General features: G+C 34.7%; 1 protein-coding gene across 2 annotated transcripts; it reads left to right on the top strand.

Annotated features, from left to right (window-relative positions):
• Positions 1-1,676: 1,676 nt before the first annotated feature.
• LOC147066800 (uncharacterized) lies at positions 1,677-21,396 on the top strand. 2 transcript variants are annotated; one of them, XM_085954247.1, is made up of 15 exons: positions 1,677-2,459; positions 3,099-3,167; positions 4,625-4,794; positions 5,933-6,021; positions 6,108-6,224; positions 6,440-6,547; positions 7,035-7,147; positions 7,257-7,415; positions 10,037-10,117; positions 12,234-12,374; positions 15,833-15,948; positions 18,820-18,943; positions 20,105-20,198; positions 20,715-20,788; positions 21,172-21,396. In XM_085954247.1, the coding sequence occupies exons 1-15, from the start codon at positions 2,010-2,012 to the stop codon at positions 21,259-21,261; spliced, it is 1,995 nt and encodes a 664-aa protein (XP_085810373.1). In that variant the 5' UTR covers positions 1,677-2,009; the 3' UTR covers positions 21,262-21,396. The 2 variants fall into 2 exon arrangements, with proteins under 2 accessions (XP_085810373.1, XP_085810374.1); XM_085954248.1 differs by lacking the exon at positions 3,099-3,167 and having other exon boundaries at positions 1,700-2,459.
• Positions 21,397-25,607: the final 4,211 nt, after the last annotated feature.

The following is a 25,607-nucleotide window of genomic DNA, read 5'->3' as shown; positions in this document are numbered from 1 at the left end:
CTACATAATAATAAAAATGTCCATTGATATATTTTACAAATACATAAATTGACATGACATATCTCCACATTTCGTTGATCCAATGGGTCTAGCTAGGGTTACCTTTTACAGCTTAGGCTACTCAGAGGGGGGCAAACTTTTTGGATGGAGGGCCAAATTCAAGAATTCAAAATGAGCGGCGGGCCGCAAGTCAAATACCATTTTTAGATATACACTATTAAATTTATAATCACGAAAAATAAACATTACAAAAAAATTAATGAGAAGAATGAAACTGTTGTTCATTTTTTTTAAATTCAGGTGTTAATTTTGTAGTTCATATTCTCAAAACTGCTTGTAAATGGGCATCGGAGATATTTGATCGTAAAGAATTTTTATTGAGGTTCATGATCAAAAATGTTTGTTCACATAATATAGGTTGATCCAAAAATAATGAACATTTTTTTTTCATAAACTTTAAGTTGGTCGAGTTTCTCTGAATTAAGGGCATTGTAAAATTTGGAGATTTTTTCACGACGATGCAATTCTCAGTGTCACACTGCAGATCAATAATCTTAAGTTGTAGATCTGTCGGTACACTATCAATATCTATTGAAAATGGATCGCGTACTATTGCTAAGCTTGTCTCAATTTTTCGGTCACCAAATCTTTGTGAAAAATCGTCATTCAGAGCTTTAATAATTTTACCGTATTCTTCAAATTTATATTCTGGTATATTCAGCAACTTCAAAGTTGGAAAGTGGTCCACGTTGTTATTCGATATTTGTCGTAGGAATAACTTGAGTTTTAATTGAAATCCATTCAAACTTTTTACCATACCATGGGCATATATTTTTTTCCTTGCAACGCGGAGTTAAAAGTATTTAAATGTATCACGATGTTCAACGTAGAAAATAGTGGTTACATAGTGTGAGACGAGACGCAAGGAAAACGTACCTACTGAGATAATATATTTACGAAACAACAAATTCTTCAAATTTTAATCTATTGTCAATATTTTTTAATAAAATATATAAAAAAGTTATTCGTAATCAGAAGTACAATACTTAATGATGGCGGGCCGCAAAAAAATACCCGGCGGGCCACAGTTTGCCTCCCCCTGGGCTACTGCATACCTACCTCTACTTGGGAATGATTGTAATAAAAATCATTTTGTAAATTACCTGTGCATTACCTATTAATAAAATACCTTATTAGGTACCTACAAAGATATTTGGTACCATCCAATCTCTTTGGGTAGGTACATATAACATTATTGTATTTTTAAGATTGTTAAGATTTGTAAGATTTTCAATTTCTAATTGTACATCATTACATGTACATAATAAGTTAGGTACCTATAATAATCTGTATTAGAAGTACAATCATGAAGCATGTTATGCTTATAGGACAATATTATTTAAAAGCGCGTTGACACGGTCCAAGTACACTTGTACCGAGTGCCATCCAAGTGACAGCTTCATACTAATTATTCCTATCCAAGCTAACTTGGATGAGTAGGACGCGGTCCAAGTAGCTTGGATAGGAATAATTAGTATGAATAAGTCTCATACGACTATACGAGTGCACTTGGATAGCACTCGGTCCAAGTGGATCGTACTTGGACCGACGTGTCAACGCGCTTACTGCCCATAGACTAGAACTAGTTTTACAAATTGGTATACCGAGAAAAATCCAGTGGCAACCCTTTAATAAAGACACAAAATACAGAAATGGCCGATCTGTTGCGGGTGCATCTATGTCAATGAAAGTACGATTTTTTACGGTGTCTATCTTTCAAGCGTAGTTAAACCCCCGATAATCTAATCATACGCTCTTTACGGCTTTTCCTCGCGACCTGTACCTATTAGCGCGAAGGAAACTTTTTACGGTTCTTTGTAAATATGTTGTTTACATGTTAACATCACAAGCTGCAGGCTGTGCTTGCATTTCTGCCAGAGGAATCAATATGAGCACAGCTCTCGCGTGAAACTATATTCCAATCAACGATCAGTTATATTATCTCGAAAATGGACAAGAAAAAGCAGAAGAAAAGCGTAATCAAGCGGAAGAGTGGCGATGAAAACTCGACCATGGAAGCTGACGTAAAAAAAGCCAAGCCTGCGACGGTCGTGAGAGGGAAAGTGATCGAAGAAACTAAAATTGTGCAACAGAAACCGGTAGAAGTGATGGCTCCGCAGACTGTGGAGTTTACGGTGGCTCCGAACCAGCAAATAATCCACGCCAACCAGATCGAGGGCAGCTTTGATCAGCCTGTATTTTTACACATGAAAGGTGACCCGGTGCATCTGGGTACCAATACAGTCATTGTTTATGAACAAGGCGTCAATTCAGGAAACTTCACGTTCGGAGGAAGCCTGATGATGGATGCCTCCGGCAGAATCATGGTGACAGATAACACCATCTACGATGTCAAAGATGATGGACAAGAGGAACAATATGTCACCGCAACAGGAGAGGTATGTCATATTTTTAATACAATTAATATTACATGTATGGAGATTTGAAGATGTGCGAAACCTAACACTGGGTTGGAGTAGATCTAGGACCTAAAATGAATTATGTACTTCTTCTCAGTTCATGCCTGTTCCTTAGGTGAGTACTTTACGCAACGCCTTTAGGAAACTGTTGCTCGTAATCTTCTTACATCTTCTTAAGTTCTGCCTACATCCTATAGCTCCATCGAATATACACCTGTGGATAGTATTTAGCCACCTTCCATGATATCCAATTCTAGTTGTCTTAAAAAGAAGGCAGGTCATGTTGAGATTCTTAAGATGTCAAATGTCATATCTTCACAGATATTACAAAAGGTTTTATGGTTCGCTCTCTTATCTCTTTGTTTCTGATACAGTCATAACACTACACACCCAGTATCTGTTCCAAGTACCTGTTTACCGTTTCTAAATTCCTCTTTTCTAACGTTGAAGAGTTAATGCGACTGTATATTCGAATATTCTAATACCTTTGACACGCCATCGCTCTGGCAGCAGTAAATATGATGAATTAACTCGATGTTGTTTACGAAGTTCTACAGCGAATAGAAAATCTGCTGTCAGATTCTCCGCTCCAAAATTAAGCAAATTTTTTTTTCTCAGGGTGGCAGTGTGATGACAGAAAAAGAGGATGGCGACATTGAAGGGGAGTTACTGCAATATGCCATAAAGGTATAAAAAAAAAGAAATTAGAACTGTTGGGTAATCACATGGAATAATTAATTATTTATGTATCCTCAAGATCCCAGTACAATTGAAACCAGTCTTGTCATTTGATACTTAGGGGCAGTATCAGTTTTGCATAATATCTGATTGTGATATGATATTTTGAAAGTGAATCTTATTTAATACCTATACAGCAATGGAAAAAAATGGTTTTTCCATCTTGTGAAATATATATATTTTGAAATTTGATTCTGTGAGCATTATACTGTTACTTACAATTCTTTTTTTTTTAATACTGAGGCAATAATTGCGAGCAATTAATGACACGTTTGTTGTTGTGTGTAACCATAGCATATTACCTCAGAAATAAAATTAGCTATGCAGTATTTCATTGATGTCATCAACTTAAAAAATATCTAACTACAACCAAATCGATCTTATTAAAAGTAGTACAGTGCTGATGAGCGGTGGTTCGAAGAACTATCTCCTCGCGTTTCAGTATTCATTCCCCTCACCTTGAAAGCATTTGACGTTTCTTATAAGTGCGCGGTATCAGTCATTTAGACGTGTTAACAATGGCAAAAGTTTCGAAAAGTGACAGCAGGAAGATTATAAGTCATCTTATTTCCTACTGTGAAGAAGAAAAACGACAAAATAAGCTCTAAAATAAGTTATTCGGAAAAAATGTATATCATTGTATTTGAAATTTGCGAAAATATATACCTTTTTAAGTAAGTGGGAAATAATATCCAATCCTGGCAATACTCTCACAATATAGTTCGAAATCGAAAACAATACGAGCGGCCGCCGCCAAGCCTCACGTTAAACTTTTCGGTCTCTAGTAGATGTATGCAGTATAGACTGTTGTCTTCTAGACATTTGTCTTCAATTTCTGTTTTGAATAGATAGTTGAGATTAAGAAATATGCAGATACCTATGTAAACCAAAAGAATTTAGAGGTTTTTTTCCTGGGATTTACAAGGCTTGCAAATTTTTCTGTTACATGAATTACTTGGTTTTTGTGGATTGATTTTTGAAATGAATACACATGTTATGATGTCAGAATCGTATACAGAGGTAGATATTCAATAATACTAAAGTATTCAGTAAAAACTAATCTGATTTTAGTCAAAATCGGATTTTCTATATGATTACATATGATAGACTGACTATATGATGAATGATTGAAGAAACTGGGAAATCAAATATCACAGGCTGCATTACTTGATTTCTGCAGATGCCTTACATGTTAGATTGGATGACTCAATGCGCCTGCAAATTTGCCCATGTGGATATTTCATGAAATAGAATTTTGCTTTTGAATCCAAATAAGCGATGGGTACATAAGAAAACGATCGTGTTATATAGATTTGTAATGGTTTTTGTCTCTTCCGTAAACGTTTGCAGAATCAATGTCACTGTTCTGGCGGTACTCTATACGTTTGGTAATTCTATTTTCACAGGTGGAGGATTCTGAAGGGGATTGCTACGACGCCAATGGACGTGTTCAGCAACATCAACAAAGTCAACAACAACAGCAGCAGCAGCAACAACATCATCAACAACATCAGGAACAAGAATATGAGATTGTTCAAATTGTCGATACGGATCAACAGGAACACGCCCAGCAAGAGTAAGTATTGCTGTCTTTTGACTTCAACTTTAACTTCAAAAATGACCTCCCGTAAAGTGTAACCAATATATGCTACCAGTGCTCACATATGAAAACAAAAGGATTATGAGGCAGATAAGAGAACACAATGTGATAAAGGTCACCGAACAGATAAAATGGCATTGGACTGGACATGTTGCTCAATGAGTGGACAACCGTTGGATAAATGCCATCATACAGTGCTCCCCAAGAGGCATTAAACGACAACAGAAATGCCCTAAAACCCGTTGAATCGTTTAACGTTTAACTTCCCGTTTAACCCTCAACTTCATAAGCAGATATGATAACCACTCATCCATGGTGGGCTCCAAATATATTATATATGTATACATAATTTGGAAGAATCTCAGAAACATACCCATTATAATAGTAAAACTTGCATAATCGACAAAAAATTATCGAATAGATTTTTTTTTATTCGAATAGAGTTAATTTGACATACAGTATAACCCCTATTTTACGTTTTTTAAGGGACTGAAGAAAAAAAACCTAATTGGAGGGAAAATGTAAAGGGGGGTATTGAAAAAAAGAACATTTAAATTTTATGATGTTTCCAAAAAAATGACGTTTTATTAAAAAACAACATTCAATTAAAATTTTTATTGAAAAATCGTTCGAATGTCACGACCCAATCATTGTCAAGTGCGCGTAACTCGCATATTTTGAATATTTCCAACGTAAATCGCGGGAAAGAAAAACGTAAATGCGGGTATTAAATGTACTGAAATACATCGGGACTGAAAAAAATACACGCAATTGCCGGGAAAACGTGAATTCCGGGCACGTAAAAACGAGGTTATACTGTATTATGACAATTTCCCTTAATATTGGTGACCATCTTTTTTAATTTCAAGTCGACATAGTAATAATAATTTTGATTCGTACATGACACCCAGATCTTTCCAATAAGTCCGTTTCTGAGGTTGTTCCAAATTATGTATGTTCAATAAAGAGTGCTGGATTCTTAAATCTTGTTTATTATCTATTAAATAAAAATAATGATTTAACTAAAAAAATATTAGTCAATGCAGAAATTTGGCCACTGTCTAGGAATCAAGAGTTATGTGCGGCATACAACATATTTTTTTTATGATTGCAGGAGTCCTCAAGAAACGCTGACCGATAATTGTGCCCGCTGGTTGAATGCAAAATATGACTACATTGTGAGAAAGCTACAGTTAGATTATGGTGAGTCGATCGATTTATCATTAGATTGATATATTACAATACTTGTTTATATTGCATTCACAGTTTTTTGATTTTCTTATTTTCAGATGCCGGTGTAAAGTTGCTGCATTCACCGAGTGGAGTTCTAAGATGCGTCTACCTTACCACGCCTTCCATGCAGCTGGCATTCAATTCTGTGCCGCAGTTCCTCTGCATAGAGACTTGTGAGTCTTCAAACACCAATACTTTCACAAGTAGTCTTTACTGTTTCTTGAGTTGCTATGTAATTAAAGAAATTGTCTCGTCAACCAGACTTTTAATTATGGTTAAACCTCTATTATGCAGGTATAATATAATACGCTTTGTCTCAGAGCAGAAATGGTGATTGACACACATTGATGATCTGCAAAATATCTGATTCAAATTTGTATTTTTTCAGGTATTGAATTTTGCAGTCCGGTATCAGGCAGCAACGAGAGCGTCCGTCAGAGCCTGACCCTGCTTCTCGCTGAAGACGGCAATGGCAGATCGGTTATAGTCAGTGCTGGTTAGTTTTGTTCAATCGTGCGATACTTATCATTTGATCATTGAATTTTCATGAGTAGTCAATGGTTTTGTACTAATCTATACATTTATGTGCTGAAATTAATCTCGTCATTTTAAAAATGTTTAAATCTTGTAAAACTGTTATAATTGTATATTGAATAATCAATATAGTTTGCCGAAAACCTTAAAGGGAAATAGGTGGGGTACATAGCTGGAAGAAGAGACAGTCATTGGATAAATCTAGTCATCTGGTGGTACAAGAGATACAAATATCCTAAAGGTAGTCCTAGAGGTAGCTGGATCGGAGAAACAGTAGATATTTGTGGGGGGAGTATGTGACAATGCATTACGGAAAGGAACGGAATTAGCTCGGAGAGACCTGCACCCGGCAGTGTATTAATCCAGGCTTATGGTTATAATGGTGAAATATCTATGGGTAAAATTTTAAGTGAATGTTTTTTGAACCGAGTTAATTATTGTTGTTATAGGTATATCAACTCTGGGCGACAACGTGAAATGGCTACTGGAGACATTTAAATCGTGCAATCCCGCTTGGCGACAGGTGCGCTGCATTCTTGCAGATCCTGGTCATAATACCGAGGTTAGCATAACACTAATTGAAAAAGTATTATATTATCGCTTCTCAGATACCTAATGTTTCTTGTTGTCATTGTTTGTAATTTGATGAATACATAATTTGTTGGTTGCAGGCGATAAAATGGTGTTTCCCAGGGTCGCACGTGTGCTGCAATGTGTTCCAGGCTGTGCGGTGGGCGGGGCGGCATGCCACCACGACGCCTGCTCCTACGACGCAACTCAAGTCATACGTTGAAACTCTGCTTAAGGGACAGAAACCTGATCCAACGAGAGTAAGGCTTAAAATATTTTCACACCCACATTAATAATGTTATCTCTATATATATAAAAATCTCGTGTCACGATGTTTGTGGTCGAACTCCTCCGAAATGGCTCGACCGATTTTTATGATTTTTTTTATGTATATTTGTTAGGTATGAGAATAGGTCAACAAGTATATTTCATACCGCTAGGTGATTAGGGTATCTCTATCCAGAAAAAATTTTCTTTTATTTTTTTGAAAATTTCTTTTTGTATTTTTTTTATTATTTTGCATCAAAAAATACCTATAACCCCAAATTTTCACCCTCCTACCCCCACCCTTCCATTTTTTAATCGCGATTTTATTATTTTTGTATGAACAAATTGAACCGTCGTTCGTATTTCAAACAGAACGAAATTATTTATGTTGTTGAATGACAGATGGCGCTACGTCCGAGAAGAATTCAAGAGAAGCGTCGCGTCATTTTGACATTTCATTCGGCATATCACAACGCAGTGCGTGCAAAATTTTGTACGATTTATTTTAATTTATCTATTTTTATGTGCGTGTATTACAGTGCACAATGCCAGCAAGACGCAAGGGGGGCCATTCGGGCCGTCGAACGAATAAAGCAACAAACATGCGAAATAGTAGACCAGAAAGAACAGACGAACAAATCCAACAAGATAACAAAAACGTGCGTGTAAGCATGTCGTAATTGCGTGCATCCCAATCACAAGAGGCACGATCTGAACGAAATCAACAACGACAATTGGAACGGAGCCAAGCGCGCCGGTTCGTAGTTAACACACGTAGAGCAAATGACCGACAACGCCAACAAGTACATCGAACATTTACATCCACTTCGTTCCTTCGTCTCGCATTCGAGTACGAGCCAGATATTGAATATTCCGCTCATTCGAAAGTGCTGATTGGTGCTATGGACAAAGAATGTCCCCATTGTCATGCGCTCAAATTCAAACATGAGTCAACCGGGATGTGTTGCGCATCAGGAAAAGTGCAACTACCAGAAATTGAGATACCACCAGAACCATTGAATGGCTTGCTCATCGGCACGGTTCCAGATTCAAACCTGTTCCTGAAGTCCATTCGCACATTCAATTCATGCTTCCAAATGACTTCGTTCGGAGCAACAGAAATAGTTCACAATACTGCGGCAAATGGTCAACAATTCCATTCTACGTTCAAAATCAAAGGCTAAGTACACCACAAAGTAGGCTCATGTACGCATATTGCAAAGTGACAATCACGCTATTGTCATCAATCCTGATAAAACACCAGCTGGAGAGCACGTGCGTCGATTCAATGCGCCTGTTGTTGATGACATTGCTGGAATCATGGTTGGCGACCTCACATCGACGCGAGAAATCGTGATTCGAAGAAGAAACAATAATCTGGAGTTCATCGCTGACACACACCGTTCATACGACGCTCTCCAATATCCGCTAATTTTATGGAAGGGACAAGACGGATATTGCATAAACATTAAACAACGAGATCCTGTCACAGGTAATTCATTCATTATGAACATCATTACTCATTTTGAATTGAGAAAATTAATGGTTGATTTTTTTTTGTTTTTATCGGCGGTCATCGTCTACAGCGCTCTATTCCTCTTTCTGTCATATATCCCATCCCCACACACTTACGACACATTCGTTATTTTTTATTTAACAACCAAAATATTCACTAGAAATAATTTATATGGCAGAACAACGTTTGCCGGGTCAGCTAGTAGTACCATATAAATTAAGAGCATACTTCAGTGAAACGGCAAATAATTTTCAACTATAGGTGCGACGAAATTTCGGACTCGCTGGCAATCGGAGAGCGAAAGCCGAGTTGTGAATACGTCAATTTGTTTTGTGATGGTGACGAGGGAATTAATTCTTAAATCATGTAAAGATGACTAAAAAACGTTACCCATTTACTTGAAAAAGAAAACATGTCAATGAATATATTATTATTACTAATAGAATAATAAACATAACATTAAATGGACGCATGTTGACTTTTTATGACAAATTATGTTTTGTTCTGCACGCGTCGTTTGCACAATCGTTTTAGACCGTGCCCCAGCTGAAGTATAGCCTTAAATGAAATGAATTTAGTACATGCTTTAAAAAAATCCTTTATATGTTAATTACTATACTTACATATAATTTTTTCTTTATAATGTAACGTATATATCATTTTGTTTTTAGAACCCCTTTTACTCTTTTGGGTATGGAGCAGCATTCTCTCAATTTTTAATCATGAAACCAGACCAGGGCAACCAATTAATTGCATATTTTAGTTAGTGAAGATCATACGATTAATGCAGGATCGGCGATTCAGTTACAAAAAACAATTTGGGAATGTGTAAAAACAGCGTGTTTGGTTAGAGAATGATTGAGTGTACAACCTATATTAATATATTAAATTCCATATGATTAAAATGGCAGCCGTTCGCGGGTAGGTATTTTTGACTGCCATGTATTTTTGACAACTTTAACTAGAAGATCAGCTGTTTGGAGAACAATCTCGCTGTACTCGCTCGCCGCCGTTCTTGTTACAGTTATTGCAGTCTAATACATAGTTGTGTATTATATCAATCTATTACGATTGTTGATATGAATTTATTTTGTTCAGTTGCGGCGATGTATCGGGGCCGCCATCAACCGCCTGCCCAGACTTCTGGAAGGTGACAACTACACCAACGTACTGCATAAGGTAACCTCTTGTGTTTTTATTTTGAACCATACTCTCCTTCCGCTGTACCGATTCCAGGCATGGGGGGTGATGACAAAGCAGAAAAAAGAAATACTCCACTTTGTAATTATTCATCAATAATTTGAAATCTGTTATAAATGAATTGCATAATGGGTTTTCAAGATATTATTACCTACTCGATAAAAAACACGTGAAATGGGAGGGTTTTAACCCTTTCGCTGCGAGCCATTTTCGCGGGAATTTATTTTCAGTCAACTGATCTGTTAAAACGGTCACTACAGCTAAAACAGATCGATTCCAAAATTAAAAAATAGATTAGTAGATGAACTATATATCAGTTATTCCAAATGCACCAAGAAATAAACTATATTCGTTACATTCTCACTAAAATAAATCGAAGAAAGTGAAGACGCTAAAAATTATCCAAGCTTTGACCGCGCGTTCAAAATGGCGGCCGTCCAGTCTTCACATACATGGTTTCTACACATACTACCGAGCAATTCGACGCGTTTGTATTTGTTATACACAGGGCTGTGTTGAATACATGCTGCCGTGTAGTTGGTTACGGTCTATGACAGATATATTACTAAATCACTTGTGGAATAATCAGTGGGTTATCGCTTATCGCATTTAGTAAGTCGTAAACTCAAATTTTATTACCGTTTCAAATTCTGAACCTATATTTATTTTTGTCACCATAAAATAATGTTGTCATTCACTTATTCATTAGGATGTTTTGCAGAATAAAACACTAAAAATAATTACCGCACTGCTAAAATACTATTATAATATAATTTATGAGGCGCCATCGGCTTTTTAATTGTACAAAGGGCCTGTCGAATAATCGCCAGGCATGTGAACAGAGCTAACACAGTTTCGTGGCACATAAAAAATATAAATTATTACCCATTATAATAATGTAAATATCAAACATGGAACAATGAACAAAGCCAAACAACTGGAGAGCTGTGCATCGATAAAATATTTTCCAGCATTATTTCTTCGATAATATTATGTGGTAGTGACATTTTGGCGGGTGAAATAATTATTTCACATATATTTATAATGACAAAAAATACTAAAAACAAATCTTCAATATGTTTCTTTCGAGATCACAAATTACTAAGAAAAAATACATAACACTAACGTAATCATAATAATTAATTAAAAGGTAAATAAAAATATTATCGATGCACACTTTTCGATGCATGACCAATGTTTTGTTTTGATAACCCTGGTGACGCATCTAGTACACCCGTCTTCGCAATGGCGCGCGATTCAAACAACTGAATAACGAGTGTTCTTTTCAAAAATATATTTCCTTGTGTTTTACTTGACATTTTTATGATCTGTTGCCTGATATGTCTACCTAAAGGTTTGAACTAATTTTTAAAGCATATTATCCACAAGTGTCTCTTCTAGTTTGGTCAAAAATACGAGATAAAGTCTATGGCATGTTTACATGCCATACGCAGTCTAAGGGTTAATGGAAAAAAAATCAATACCATGTACTGTACTATAGAAACAGTGTATGTGCACAATATGCGTTGAGATGATACGATTGGTACCTGAGTTGTTGCATTTAATTGCAACCACTGCTTTAAATATGAATGCTCATGATGATTTCCATCATATCGATACACCAGTTCAATAGGGGAACAACTCAAAATTTAAAGGTTTTGAGTTGAGAATGCCATTTGATGTAGAAAGGTCTTCTCTTTATAATTCAGCAAAAAAAAATAATTAAAAATTTCTTCAATGTCTCATAAAATCGAATAACCCTTTCTAAGATTAATCAGTAATTCCATTATATAATCAAATTTATTTATTAATTCGTTATTAAAATGTACAATTTCATTGTGCATTGATGAATTCCACTAAATCAAATACAAAAAAACCTACACTTTCATCGAAATCTAGGCTTTAAAATTAAAATAAGAATTACTGCAAAAAATTCAAACGCCATTATCTCGGAACAAGGTTTTTATGAGTTGTTCCCCTATTGAACTGGAGTATCGATATGTTTAAAAAATTGTGTGAGATAAGACTACCTTAATTTTAAATATTTGCAGTCAGATAGCGTGTGAATCTTATGGTGGATTTTTTTTGTTTGTAGGGCTTGGAGAAGTTGGTTGAGCGATTCACCCCATTGATGGGACCGACCGGCCTGCAGCCCGAAGACTTTGTCACTTTCTTCTTTGACGTTGTGAGAAACGTCGAAGACGGCAGACAAGCTTACGCCCTCAGCAGACTTCAGGTTATTTTCACATTTATTATTTCAAAGTAACGTGGAGTCTGCGCTGCAGTTTTGTGATGCATCTAACAATTTCAAGCTTGCCTGCCTTATTTACAAAAAACAGAATTATTTAATTGTGACACATCTACTGTGTTTGGCAATCTTCGACATTGTGGGTGGGAAATTGAGTAGGCATACACGGTACGAAGAGGGAAACCATTTATTTATGAGAAGTCTAATTACAAAAAGCGACAAGTTCACAATTCAATATTATTCAATTTACAACGTTTTTATGTTTCTAGCTTCAATTATTTGTTTTAACGTGAGATTTTTTTTTCTGTTGTATTCTATGTTGAAATTAGAACCAAATGGCAATTTTTTTCAGCCGATAAACTCTTAAATGTAATAAATATAGGCAAAATAAAATTGGACTTGGAGCGCTACTTGTACTTCACTTTTTAATTTATCCCACATAAGGCACATATTTCCGTGGCACTGTCATTAGTTTACCAGATGCTACAGCATGAGAGACGCCATTTTCAATATTGAACGTTCCCTTATTGGTTGACTTAACCCTTTACTGTATAGTGTCGCAAATTTGCGACATTTCAAACTATTTCGATATAGCCAATGCCATCTGTGTAAATTATTAAATAATATCCTTTTTCGATGCCTAGAAAACTGTTTTACCATAAACATCCTACTTTACCAATTTTGTTTTGATATTTCAAGAAATAAAGCATTTCTGCATTATAGTCTCTGCATTTCTACTTTGACAGTTGACAAATTCGTATGTACGCAAAAATCCGCATTTGTGAATAAATAAAAAAAAATGTACAGAAGATTGAAATTGGTTGAATAAAAATATCTACACATCAAATAAGGTGTACATTCATTTTTTATAATTGTTTTCATTTGGTTTTGTATTTTGTCATACTGAAATGTAAGATTTCCTAATGTCGTAAATCTGCGACAACACGCAGTAACATACAAAATTTAATGGAATTTTCGAAAAAATAAATTTTTATTATTTTTCCTTCATTCACAAGGCATTTTGACACCAAGAAAAAATAAAAATTTTCAAAAAAAAAAATCATGCAGTAAAGGGTTAAACATGCACGAAATCAACCAAGCTTTAAATAATATGAAAAACGGACTTGGCGCTTTTTGTAATAAATCGAGACTTAAAATATTTTTTTTCGTAGGGTTATGTCGCGTTTTGGAATTTATAAATCAATACATATTGTGTAAAATTATACAAAAAATATGTGCGTATTTTTTTCTCGATTTTGACCAAATGTGGACTTAACGCTTTTTGGAATTAGACGCCTCATATGTATATAATAGTACAGGGTTGTTGAACCTTTTTACGTATGCGTGCTAAAATTTCGCAAATATTATTTTTCAACTGTCTGACGTGCCGAGGAGTTTTAAAAAAATGATCTAGATATATTTTCAATTACGCCATACATTTCGGTCCGAAACTGTATGCCAGAATTACTACTACTAGCTTGCTTTACCAAGTTTTTGTTTCTTATTTGGTGCAGTAATATTTTTTGGGTAGAAATGAAATTGCTTGTATTAAATAGTTTCGTTCTTTACGCACAAATTGACGCCAGAATCACTCCGATCAGATGAGGCATTCTTTCCCTACAGTGGTCTGAAGCTTTTGTAAATCGATCAAAATTAGAGGTTCGCGGCACGGTACTCCCCGCCGCCTGATGAGGATAGTGCGATAATATTATATGTGACGCATAAAGTCTTACGACCGACCTATGCAATTATATATTTACATTAAACGTAATGCTTATTTTTGAAGATTATTTGCCTGCTATTTTTATATGCGATCTGTCATTTATTATTGGTATTTTTTTCTCTTCAAAGCGTGCCATGCGAAATCATCTCGTGTGGCACGCGTGCCATAGGTTCGCCACCACTGTAATAGTATATATGTGACGGTTCTCTAGGTAGAAGTAGTCGTACACTTGATACATATCACATAAATGGTGTTAACCGTCGATTATTGATGGAAAGACATTAAAATAAAAGACAATTACATAGTCCAATCATTTTAGGTGAAAATAACGCCATGCTAAATATTTTCCGAATTTCTATATTACCAGAAAATAACTTCCCTAAAGGGGAGGCTTTGCAATTTGCATAGTTTTATTACTTTATGCTGTGCCTTTGCCACCATTTTGAAAAATGGTATCTAATTTGTGGTTTTCAGCCATATTTCATTATCGACTTCTGCGCATTTATTCCATACATAAGTTTGCTATCGGTGGCTATCGAAGGTAGTTTATCATATTTATATATTGAGGTGTTATAATTGTTACAATAAGCTTTCTAAACTGTTAAAATTGTCTATCTCGCTCTAAAAGTTAACATAGCCAAGAGAGGTGCCGTTAAAACATCGCACTTTTTGTTTAACTTATTGTAACAATTAAATGCCTCAATACATGGCTGCCATTGATAGCCACCGATATTAGCCTTGTGTATAGAATAGATGTGTTGATGATAAACTTTATCATGTCTGCGACATAGCATCTCATGCACTATTTTTTTTAAACGGCTAAAAGAAATAAATCGGCCGCTGTTTCCTAATATTATGTTTATTTACTGAAAACTAGTGTTATAGAAAGAAAAAAGAAAAAAAAGTGTTATAGATGTGTTAACTAAAGTTGAGGTGAAGCAATACTCACAGACGCATTGTTTAATAACAGAAAATCAACGTATACGCATGTTGTCCTCATTTCGCTATAAGCTCAATAAGTAGGTGTAAGCAAGACAAACAGCTATTTCTCGTAGATGTTGTGCAATGCCTGTTGCCTCAGAAATGCACCAATACACACAATCTTTCGTATCTGTATTCGCTATGGCTTGCCTCAACTCTGGCTGAGAGACCTGTATGTATATGCAAAGCCTCTCTGTTTGTGGAATTATTACATATACGGTTAAAACCTTCATTGAAAAGACATTTATTATTTTAATAAAAACAAAAAAATACCAAAAAATACAATTAAAAGTACAACTCAAAATTTTACATAGAAGCTGTAATAGTGTTTTTCAAAATGGTGGTTTTAGTACACACTATGCACATTGCGCAAAGCCTTCCCTTTAGGGGAATTGGTTCCAGATAAAACCCTATTACGACTTTTATGTAAATTTTTCAATTGTATTTATTGGTATTCTTTTGCATGCAGTGGAGACCCTTCTCCGAATTGCGCTGCATCAGTATACCCCTAAATAGCACATCATTGCTCACACTCGCCATCAATTGTGAACAAGTTGAATTTGTAATTTGTAAAGTTCACTATGCAAATATATTTGAAACAGATTATTCATCAACTGCTCTACATTATGTGAAATTTTCTGATAATGGTCAAATGTTTCACACTTGTGTATCATTGGCATTCCGTAATTATGTTAACATAAAATGTGTGGGGTAAATAATATGATGTTTTATATATTTTTAGGACACCGTCAATTCGAAGCAATCGCCGACAGACACCATAACGCAGTATGCTTATTTTCTCATCCATCAGCAGACCACTCTGGCTCAGAGGGCCATCAACCAGCAAGATGAAAACAGGTGAATATTTTATCAATTTATAAAGATACCCCCAAAGATACTGAAGAAACCCTACTATGAAGACGGAACCTAAATATAGTAGAACCTCGTTAATACAAATTCCATGGGACCGAAAATCGAAAAAAAATTCAAATTACAAAATATAAAATGTATGGGGGAAAAATATAAAAATTTTGAAAAAAAAAAAATTTTGTTTCCGATCATAGATGTGCCTACCGAATTCGGTCATAAAATGTCAGGATTATTTTTATTACCTTAAATTAAAATAAGTAATATTTGTTTAAGAAAAGTCTGTCTTTTAAGTGGCTAATGAAATATTTTATTACGATTTATTGAATATTTTTGTATGCCAGGGACTCAGGGAATCATTTCGAATTAAAGGTATGGTTTTATATGAAAATAATGTTCAAGGGACCTTTTTTCGGGAAAATTTCGAATTACGGCGAATTTCGAATTATCAGTGTTCTTACTAACGAGGTTTTACTGAATCACTTTATGTATTCAAGCAGTAAATTGTTACAATAAGTTAGCCGTCTGAATTGTCAAAGTGTGCTATCTTTTAACAGCTCCCCTCTTGGCTGTGTTAACTTATAGAGCGGGATAGAGAATGTCAATTACATATTGAGATTGGAGATGCAAGATGCGGCTGTTTCGAAAAATAATTACGTCATGACCCTTAATTTATAGATCCCGCGAGCTGTCAAATATTGAGTGACTAGTAGTAACGTAATATTTTTTTTACTACATGCTGCAATCACATGACTACATAATAAAATTGTAGGTTATGATATGTTTGATGTTTCAATCAAAATTTCGAGCATCACGACATTCAAAAAAAAGATGCACCAGTGCAATAATACCCGAATGTGACCGAATAGAGACATATTTCATACGTATGTCTACCAACTTAAATTTTCGTTGTATTACGAATTTACCAGTTATTGTAGATAACTGTCGATAGCTGCTAATAACCGCCTTGTGTATGGAATGGCTTCCGTGTTAAATTGGAAATGTAATGAAAGTAACGGAAACGTGCTAATTGTTAGGAATAACTGCGCAGGAGTAAGATAATAATACCTTGCATTATTAGTGTTCAATCAACATTATTAGCATCATAACATATTGCAAATAACAGTACATCATATTGTATTATTATATTTTATGCCATGGCATGATTGAAACAAGTTGGCACCATATTTTGTTATATAATAATATACTGTACATATTATGGAATACATTCTATTGTTTTACCCATGTTTTTTTTTGTATCTGGAAACCGCCCATGAGGATATTTGAGAAGGTTTCAGATCGATAGGCATTAACAAAAAAGTTTGTTTTTTTTAAGAACTTTGCATGGAGATCCCATGTACAGAGTACCCGACCGCCCCCAAATTTTATTTTAATGTTTCGTTATCGCATTAGTGCCTGTGTACCGAATTTTAAGTATCCACAACAGTAAAACAGAGAAACATTGGAGATTTTAGCTTATCTTTTTATTTAACTATTTTTTTTATTCAACGAATAATTCACAAGATTTAAGAATGTAACATTGTAATTATTGAACATACATAATTTTTGAAAACACTTCTGAGAAACTATATTATAACCAATAAAAAAATCTTTTTGAAAAAAGTAAGCCCCCTTTGGAATCGAACCTGCACCTCTCCACGCACACAGACCGCTACTATTGGTGATAGGCTTTTGTATTTTAAATCAAAGTAGGTACATATTACTTTCATTACTAACCAACGTCACGGATCACTCCCAAGATTTTTTGTTGGATTACTTGAACTTGCTGATAATTTTGAATGATGCTGATAATTTTGAATGAACTCTTTTTTATTCAACGAATAATTTACACGATTTAAGAATGTAACATTGTAATTATTAACAGGATAGCTGCCAATGACGTCTTAAGACACGGAGTTTTCCGTGAACGGAACGCCGCTCATACAAAATGATTAAACCGCTTTAAACGGGATTTTACTAATGTAAATCAATTATTTTAAACATACAAATATGTTGAACACACAACGACATATATTGGGAATATCGTCACATACTCAATTGAAACAGAATTGGTTTTTCCACTTGAAACGTAAATTGATTTTAATATTTTATTTTTGCAATAAAATTCGCGGCGTGCAAGGTACTGCCATACATACACCAACCGCATGGCCCCCACAAAGGGGGGGCTGACAGGGCTCTAGTTTGGGGGCCTGGGCTTAGGAGGGGCCCGGCTTAGCAGGTCAACCAGTTAAGTGAGATAAACACATCGTAAATTTATAAGCTTTAATAGCAAAAAAGTCGCCTGCGGCTCTATAAGACAAGTAGAATTTTATTTTATAATTAATTTTAGTGTGTTTCTGACTAATATAAATGATTATTTATTCAACATGGCGAAGGGTCACAATAATATGTAACTTGGCTATCACAAAAAAGGGTCGCGATCAGTCTTTCATAATATGATGCTGAGTGTCGACAATTATTCAAGCTGATTTATTTAAAATACCAAAAATCGCTAAAAAAATACACGGAATACCCTTTATTTTCATTTTCATACATACACGGAATTCTGTGGAATATCATTTGGGAAACACTACTATAGAAGATTACATTTCCCTTAACCTTAGCGATAGGTTGGGGGCCCGTCAAATATTGTGGCCTGGGGGCCCGCTTCAGGATATGGGGGCAATGACCTACCGGCAGTAAAAAGGTTAAAAGTAATTAAGTCTTACTATTTTCAAAAAGATTTTTTCTATTGGTTATAATATATTTTCTCAGAAATGTTTTCAAAATTATGTAAGTATTATCTTTTTATGTTAGAGTAGATTTATTTTCAACACAATATGTTATTTGTATTGCTTGCAGCACAAAAGAGCCGAATGAAGCCATCAGTAAATACGGGACGTCCACCCAAGAGTGTTCTTGCATATTCAGCAAAGTCTTCCGTCTTCCTTGCCGACATATCCTCATGCTCACCACCGAGCTAAAGGTCAGTTAATCGACAATCAGTCACTAATAAATCAAACATTTTTTTATTCACCAATATTATTTTTCTTTTATATATCTTGTATCAATTTATTACTGAAAGAATATTTATGAATCAAAATCGTCCTGTTTATTAATTTTAAATAATAAATTTATTGAACATACATAATTTGAAATGCGTTAGAAACATACCTTTTAGAAAAATAATTGTGCCAGATGGAGACTTGAATCCACAACCATTTTACATTCACAACACAAGCCTCGTACAAAGAGTTACCGATGCAATCATTTATCTTTTCAAAAAGAAATTAACAGTAAGGCCATCCGCTCACGCAGAAAATAAAATCTGACAAACTGGTTGGTGATGGAACTCATAAACTGGCCAGTGACTGATGCTTCGCACATGGCGCAACTGAAACCTAATAATCTCATAACCTCAAACTGTCAAACTCATTGTCTTTCCTATTTCATTCTAAGCTTTTTCCATAATATCTTAACGGGAATATTCTGGCAGCCTGTGAATTATACAGGCAGGAGTATTTTTCAACACCTGCCACATATTTTTAATTAAAAATTGGTTCGCCCATCTTTAACTTTTCACGTCTTGACTTGTTATTGCTTATTTAGTTCAGTTCAGTACTACCAATTTTCGTAAGAAAATATGATTTTTCATATCAAATCTACTGACATTGGTACCACTGCTTTATGGGTGACTGGAAACTGAGAGACTGGGAGACATGAGACATGAGGTAGCATGTCGCGTCTCTTCGGTTTCGGTCGCGGACGTTTTGAAACTGAGAGATTCCAGTCTAGCCGTCAGCGAGCCGCCATTGAAATACATTAGCTACTGTCCGACAAGAAGATCTAGGCAATAACCGGAAATTGCTGTTGTCGAAATGCGATTAACTAAATAGGAGGGCTTCTTAGTTCACAGTTTTAACACGTTGACAAGAAGATCTTGTTCGACAGTAGATACTGGAGTTTCAGTTGAGTATTCACGTGAGCGGATGGATGATGTTATTCGCAATTCTGGTAATTATTCATTTAACAGAATAAGGTTCAATGGTGTGTTCTGTAGAACAGAATTTCATTTTTATTGATTATTTCATAAATATAAAAATTTTGATTCAGTTTTTTAATAAAAATCTTCCTTATATAATTGTAGGTGAAAACACACATACCATTTGAGCCGAGATGGACTGTTCATCACTGTCTGTTTGGATGTGAGTTGGAGACCAGGTCCATTACACCAACAACCGGTAAGCATAACATTAATCTCCAATAATGGTGTCGCATCTTGGGTAGTTTATCATGATTTAGTTGTTGCCAATTCAGTACAGTCGCAGAGTCTTATGTCTCTCGGTTATTGCCTAATTACCAATGATTGTGGTTGTTCTGAGCAGTTTCTACTTAGCTTACGATTTTCCTCCAGTTATCCTTGGAACAATGCAGATCCTATCGCACTCTTGATTTGATCAGTCTTTCATCTGTTTATCCTCTTCATCTTTTATCGTTTACGCTGCCAAACAACCAGTTTTTTCAATCTGTCACCCCCCCCCTCTTCCTTCGAGTCGAATGGATAAAGAACTGAAGAGTGTTTACGGATTTTTGGTATACCTCGTATTCCAGGGTATCTTGAACATACATCTCAAGTATCGATACTTTTCAAACTGCTTTATGGTTCATATCTCCAAAGTTAGGCAACTCTGAGTTGCGTGAGGTCCAGCTGTATAAAACAAATATGCGCACTTAATTTAAAAAATCTGATTTTTCAGGTGGTGTAGCGGTTGTCAATCAAAATGAGCAACAGATCAAACAGCAGTATATAATGCCGCCTAACGAGGGACAGGTAATCGTCACAAATCAATTTTAGTGTGCCAACAAAATGAAAATATTGAGCAACTTCTAAAGCTCTGTGTGATCAGAATGTCTCAGATTTGAGTCCATGATATCGATTTTTTCGTTTTATTTGAAGCATTAGCCAATGTGATGTTGTCCCTACCTGGAAAATATTATCGTCATTAAAATAAACACCGTAGAAAACGGCCCACACAAGACTGACATCTCCCAAGATCGAAGACTTCCCATTGAAGAAAACCAAAATACACATGGTTATGAAGTCAGTCAAGAAAGACAAAGGACAAAAATATTCAGAGATTTTTTTTGTGAGGAATAAATCATGGATGTTTTAAAAAAAGTAGTTCTGTTGCAAGTTCCGTTGTTTACTTTCAGCAAGTGATATTCTGTTCGACGTCGGGCAGTAGTGCCAACCCAGAGACAATTCAGTATGCTCCGGTAGAGGCACCCGGACAGCCGGCGTAGTGATCTAACACCGATAACTGAAATGTCGCAATTTATTTGAATTTTTAGTGTAGTGTTGTTACACATGAGACCTTTGCGGTGATGTTATGAATGTTGTCAACACTCTCTTGTACTGAAGTATATAATGCTATGATTGGACTACTTTATGTGTTTATTGATGAGCCTTTCGTGGTTATTTGTCATCTCTGTTCAATGAGGTTTGACATTTTTTGATGTGCTCATGGAGACGCCTCTAAATGAAAATTGCAGTTACTTTCAGTTTAGATAATATAAAACTTTATTGGCTGCACACTGCCTAATACTGTTTGTATGGCACCGATTTCTTTATAAAACATCGGAAATTATTAACACGTGATTTGTGAATTTAGTTAAGCGGTCATCCGTAGACGAAAACCGTTTGCCATTCTAAATTTATGATTTCTCTTCATGAAATTTTTTTTCACATATATAAGCTTTTGACCGTATCTGTTTACGTACCATATGCATGTAATATGCTCATATTTTTTTGTTTTTGATTATTTCAATTTAACAGAAATCATACGTTTATTATTGCACAGTTTCAGTCTATGGATGGTGTCCGAATGTCGTCTCTCTTAATGGTAAATCAATGTCTTTATTGGTATTCGGGTTAGTACTGTATTGCCTTTTTTGTCGGGGGCAATAGTGGAAATGGGAACTACACAGATTTGTCATTTATTAAATACGCATAGGATTGGGGAGCATATTTTTGTTTTTTTTTACTTTTCTGTAGATAACACGTTGCTTGATCCATGTTAACATTACGAATTATTATATACCAATTGATAATAATATAAGTCATGTAAGAATTTGATTATATTTCTAATCATAGATATTTCAATACATATATCACAATTGTCAATAATTTGTTGTCAACCTTTCTATGATGTGTTTTGAAGCAATGTTTTATACTGCATTATCATGGCTAAAGTGTCATTTGCTGGTACACTCAGCGCTTCTGGTGATCGTCAAACTGCATGTACATCAGAATGCTGTAAGGCGTTGGTTCAAGTCTCGTAATTATCGACATCCTGACTTATGCAGGATGCTAATTTGTGGGGTACTAATTACAGTTATTAATTTGAAACACAACATCTACATTGTAAAATTTATAGTTTCTGTGATCATTTTGACTGTATCGTAATTTGAAATGAAGACAGTCCATGTCTTCGTCAGCCAGAATCTGGAGGAGAAGACCTCTCCAACTTGATTTCATTCGATCCTGCGTGATGTGTTCCCATGTACTTCCGGAGAATTTAACCATTTTGTCGATCCAGCTACCTTTAGGATTACCTTTCAGTCACTTTGTACATCTTGGGTACTACTGGATGAATAGATTTGTCCTCATGCTCCTCTGCTCATTTCCAATTGAGGTTTTCCATATTTCTAGTACTAAATTACTCCTTCATTACACTGGTGTCATCATGCTTCATAGCCTCCTGTTGTAGTGTTAAAAAGAATATATTGAGATGTATGTAAAGGAGCTACAGGAATTTTTAATTCCCCAGTTGTCAGTGATGATGTATCAGCCACAATTTAATAGTCGCACTATATAAAATGATGCCTACTGAAAAATATACTTAATTTGCCGAGAATTACGTTAACTTGGCCAAGATACTGGTGATTATTGTGAATCCGGATAATCGAGGTTCTAGTGTATAACTTCATGGACACAACACTTTTATTTATTTTATTGTATGCCTTCTGTCGTCGTAGAAATAAGTATAACAACAATTTCAACAGTACGGAGAGTAAGAAATGTGTTCATGAAACGGTCATATCCTCATATGTATAGATTAAACTGTTGTCTACGTGACCAAACTCAATTGTCTCTCATTTTATTCATTTATTTCTGAGTGTTTATTGGGCCAAATTAAACTAACCCGTGAAATATAACAAAGCATTTTGGTTAAGTTTCTAGATTAAATCGTGCATTAAACGCACATAATATAATAAAGACGAGTAGCAATATATATACTTGCTATCTATTACCCAGAATTATCATTGTTAATAATGTGGAATAACTGATTGTAACCATTTCTATGCAGGAACAACAATATTAATATAGATTTTTACTTCACGAAGGCATACCCACTTCGCTAGATAGGATATGCAGTAGCAAAATTGAAAGAATAAATGATTTCTCATCCATTTGCTCATCGGTCAGCGGGGTGGGGTATAGCAGTGGTGAGGGGTGGAGGTTGGCTGTTGAGATTCGACATGAATAGTGCACACTAAACTTTCTCAGTCACACTTATTTGTTTTCATTGAACTAAAAATGCAATTTGCAGATGGTGCCGGTTATATTTTAAAATTCAATTAAACCCTGCCTCAACCAAACCATAATGGTTTAGGTATATTATGGGCGATCGGACAAAAATAGTGTACACTTTTTCAATCATTTGAATTATCGTTCATTATCGTTGAATTAGGAACACTTATGACAGATGGTGTTGATTAATTTGTTAAATTTCATTTAGCCCTGCAAGAACCAAACCATAATCGATAAAAAAATATTCTTCTATCGATAAAATATTTAAATAATGTTTAATGGCATAATTTTAGTTATTTTATAGATAAATAAATATTTTTTGACTATTATCCACTATGCCTTGAATTAGGCAGGGTTTAATTGAATTTTAAAAACTAACAAATACTATCTACGTATTGCAGTCTTGTATACAAATACATTTGACTGACAATGTTTAGTGTGGACTATTTATGTCGGATCTTAACAGTCTACCTCCACCCTTCGCCACTGGGGTATAGTCATGACTTCGTGAGAAAAAATTACACCAGATAAAGCGAAATTAAAGTATCAAGAGTGCATTATAAGATGTAAATAAATATATAATAATTTTATCCTATATTATGGGTTGGCAATATTCAATCTATACATTGTGTACATTATGAGGACATTTAGCTAATATAAATATTATATGTTATATTAAACGTAGCTTAATATTCTATTATTTATTATTATTGTCATTAGGATTATCGAGGCTTTTGAAATAGTCTCATGGAAAACTATTCCATGGCTCCGACTCGAGTTGATACTAAAACTGTGACTATAATTTCACATTGCTTCATAGAGTAGAGAAATACTATTGCTTTCCCACCAACTGTAGTACGGGATTTTGTGTCGGTAATGAACATTATCATAGTTTTGATTGATACCGATGTGAGATATGTAATCTTGAGCGTTGAAATAGAAATTGATTATTCGGCAAAAGTCGGAGCCATTTTTTAAATATTACGATACTGTTTTATTACCAAATGTGTGTATATATAAATATATATATTAATATCTTAACGCTATATCACTAGTTATAAAAATAGATTTAATTCTACATAGTACTTGCATACCGCACAAAATTGTATTTCATTAGAATTGTCTGTTCTTGTTGGTCATGTAGATTTAACACTTGCAAGTTTTAAAAACATTCATTTCGTTACTCATATAAATGTCATATAACCTGCCAGCGAAAGACATTCAACATTCTTCTATTTTTTCAAAGTTTGGAAATTGTCATGAATATTTACTAAACGCCGGGAGGTATTAGAATGGTGGTACCTGGTGGGCCACGAATTTCTATGAAAAAATAAAACAATAAACATCATTATTTAGAAATATATTAAAAGTATGTCATAAAGACCGAACTATAATTATAGCATCTGTACTATAATTTTGGATATCGGAAAAATGTATTCTCATCTTAAAGATTAAAGTTCGACATTAAACAATACGCCAAAAATACTAAAATTTCGTAATTTCCGTAAAATATAAATTGGTGCAAAATACTATAATTTGATAAGTAATTTCAAAAGTTGTTCAAGAGGTAAAAAAGGTCCTTCACTTGAAAGGGCATTGAAATTTCTCAAATTCTGTTAATTTTTTTCTGTGAAACAAAAAACAGACACATTTTCAACAGATGACAACACGTACTATATTTTTGCCCAAATACTATAATTTTGGAGGCTCTGTACTATAACTCCACTTTGAAAAGATGGCAAAACTGATTTGACTATGCATTTGGCTCTGAGTAAATAATTCACGATAAAAAGATATATTGTGTTTTTAAAACTTGAAAATGTTCTCTATAAATAAATATTCTTATTGTGCACTGAAGATTTTAAATGAACCAATATTTGATACATTTACATAATATGAAAATAGTTAATAAAACAGAAATATCATAATTTGGTGCATTTATTTAAATTCTTGGCTAAATTTAAAACTGGATACTTACATTATAATAATATATTATGTATACAACAATACCTCGCTTTACAGCTGTGATTCGTTCCTAAAACTTGGTCAGAAAGTT

This window comes from Rhyacophila brunnea, unplaced genomic scaffold, assembly GCF_057557595.1.
Source record: "Rhyacophila brunnea isolate RB1 unplaced genomic scaffold, BYU_Rbru_1.0 scaffold_4, whole genome shotgun sequence".
Classification (NCBI taxonomy): domain Eukaryota; kingdom Metazoa; phylum Arthropoda; class Insecta; order Trichoptera; family Rhyacophilidae; genus Rhyacophila; species Rhyacophila brunnea.
This window is presented reverse-complemented; position numbering and strand designations above follow the sequence as displayed.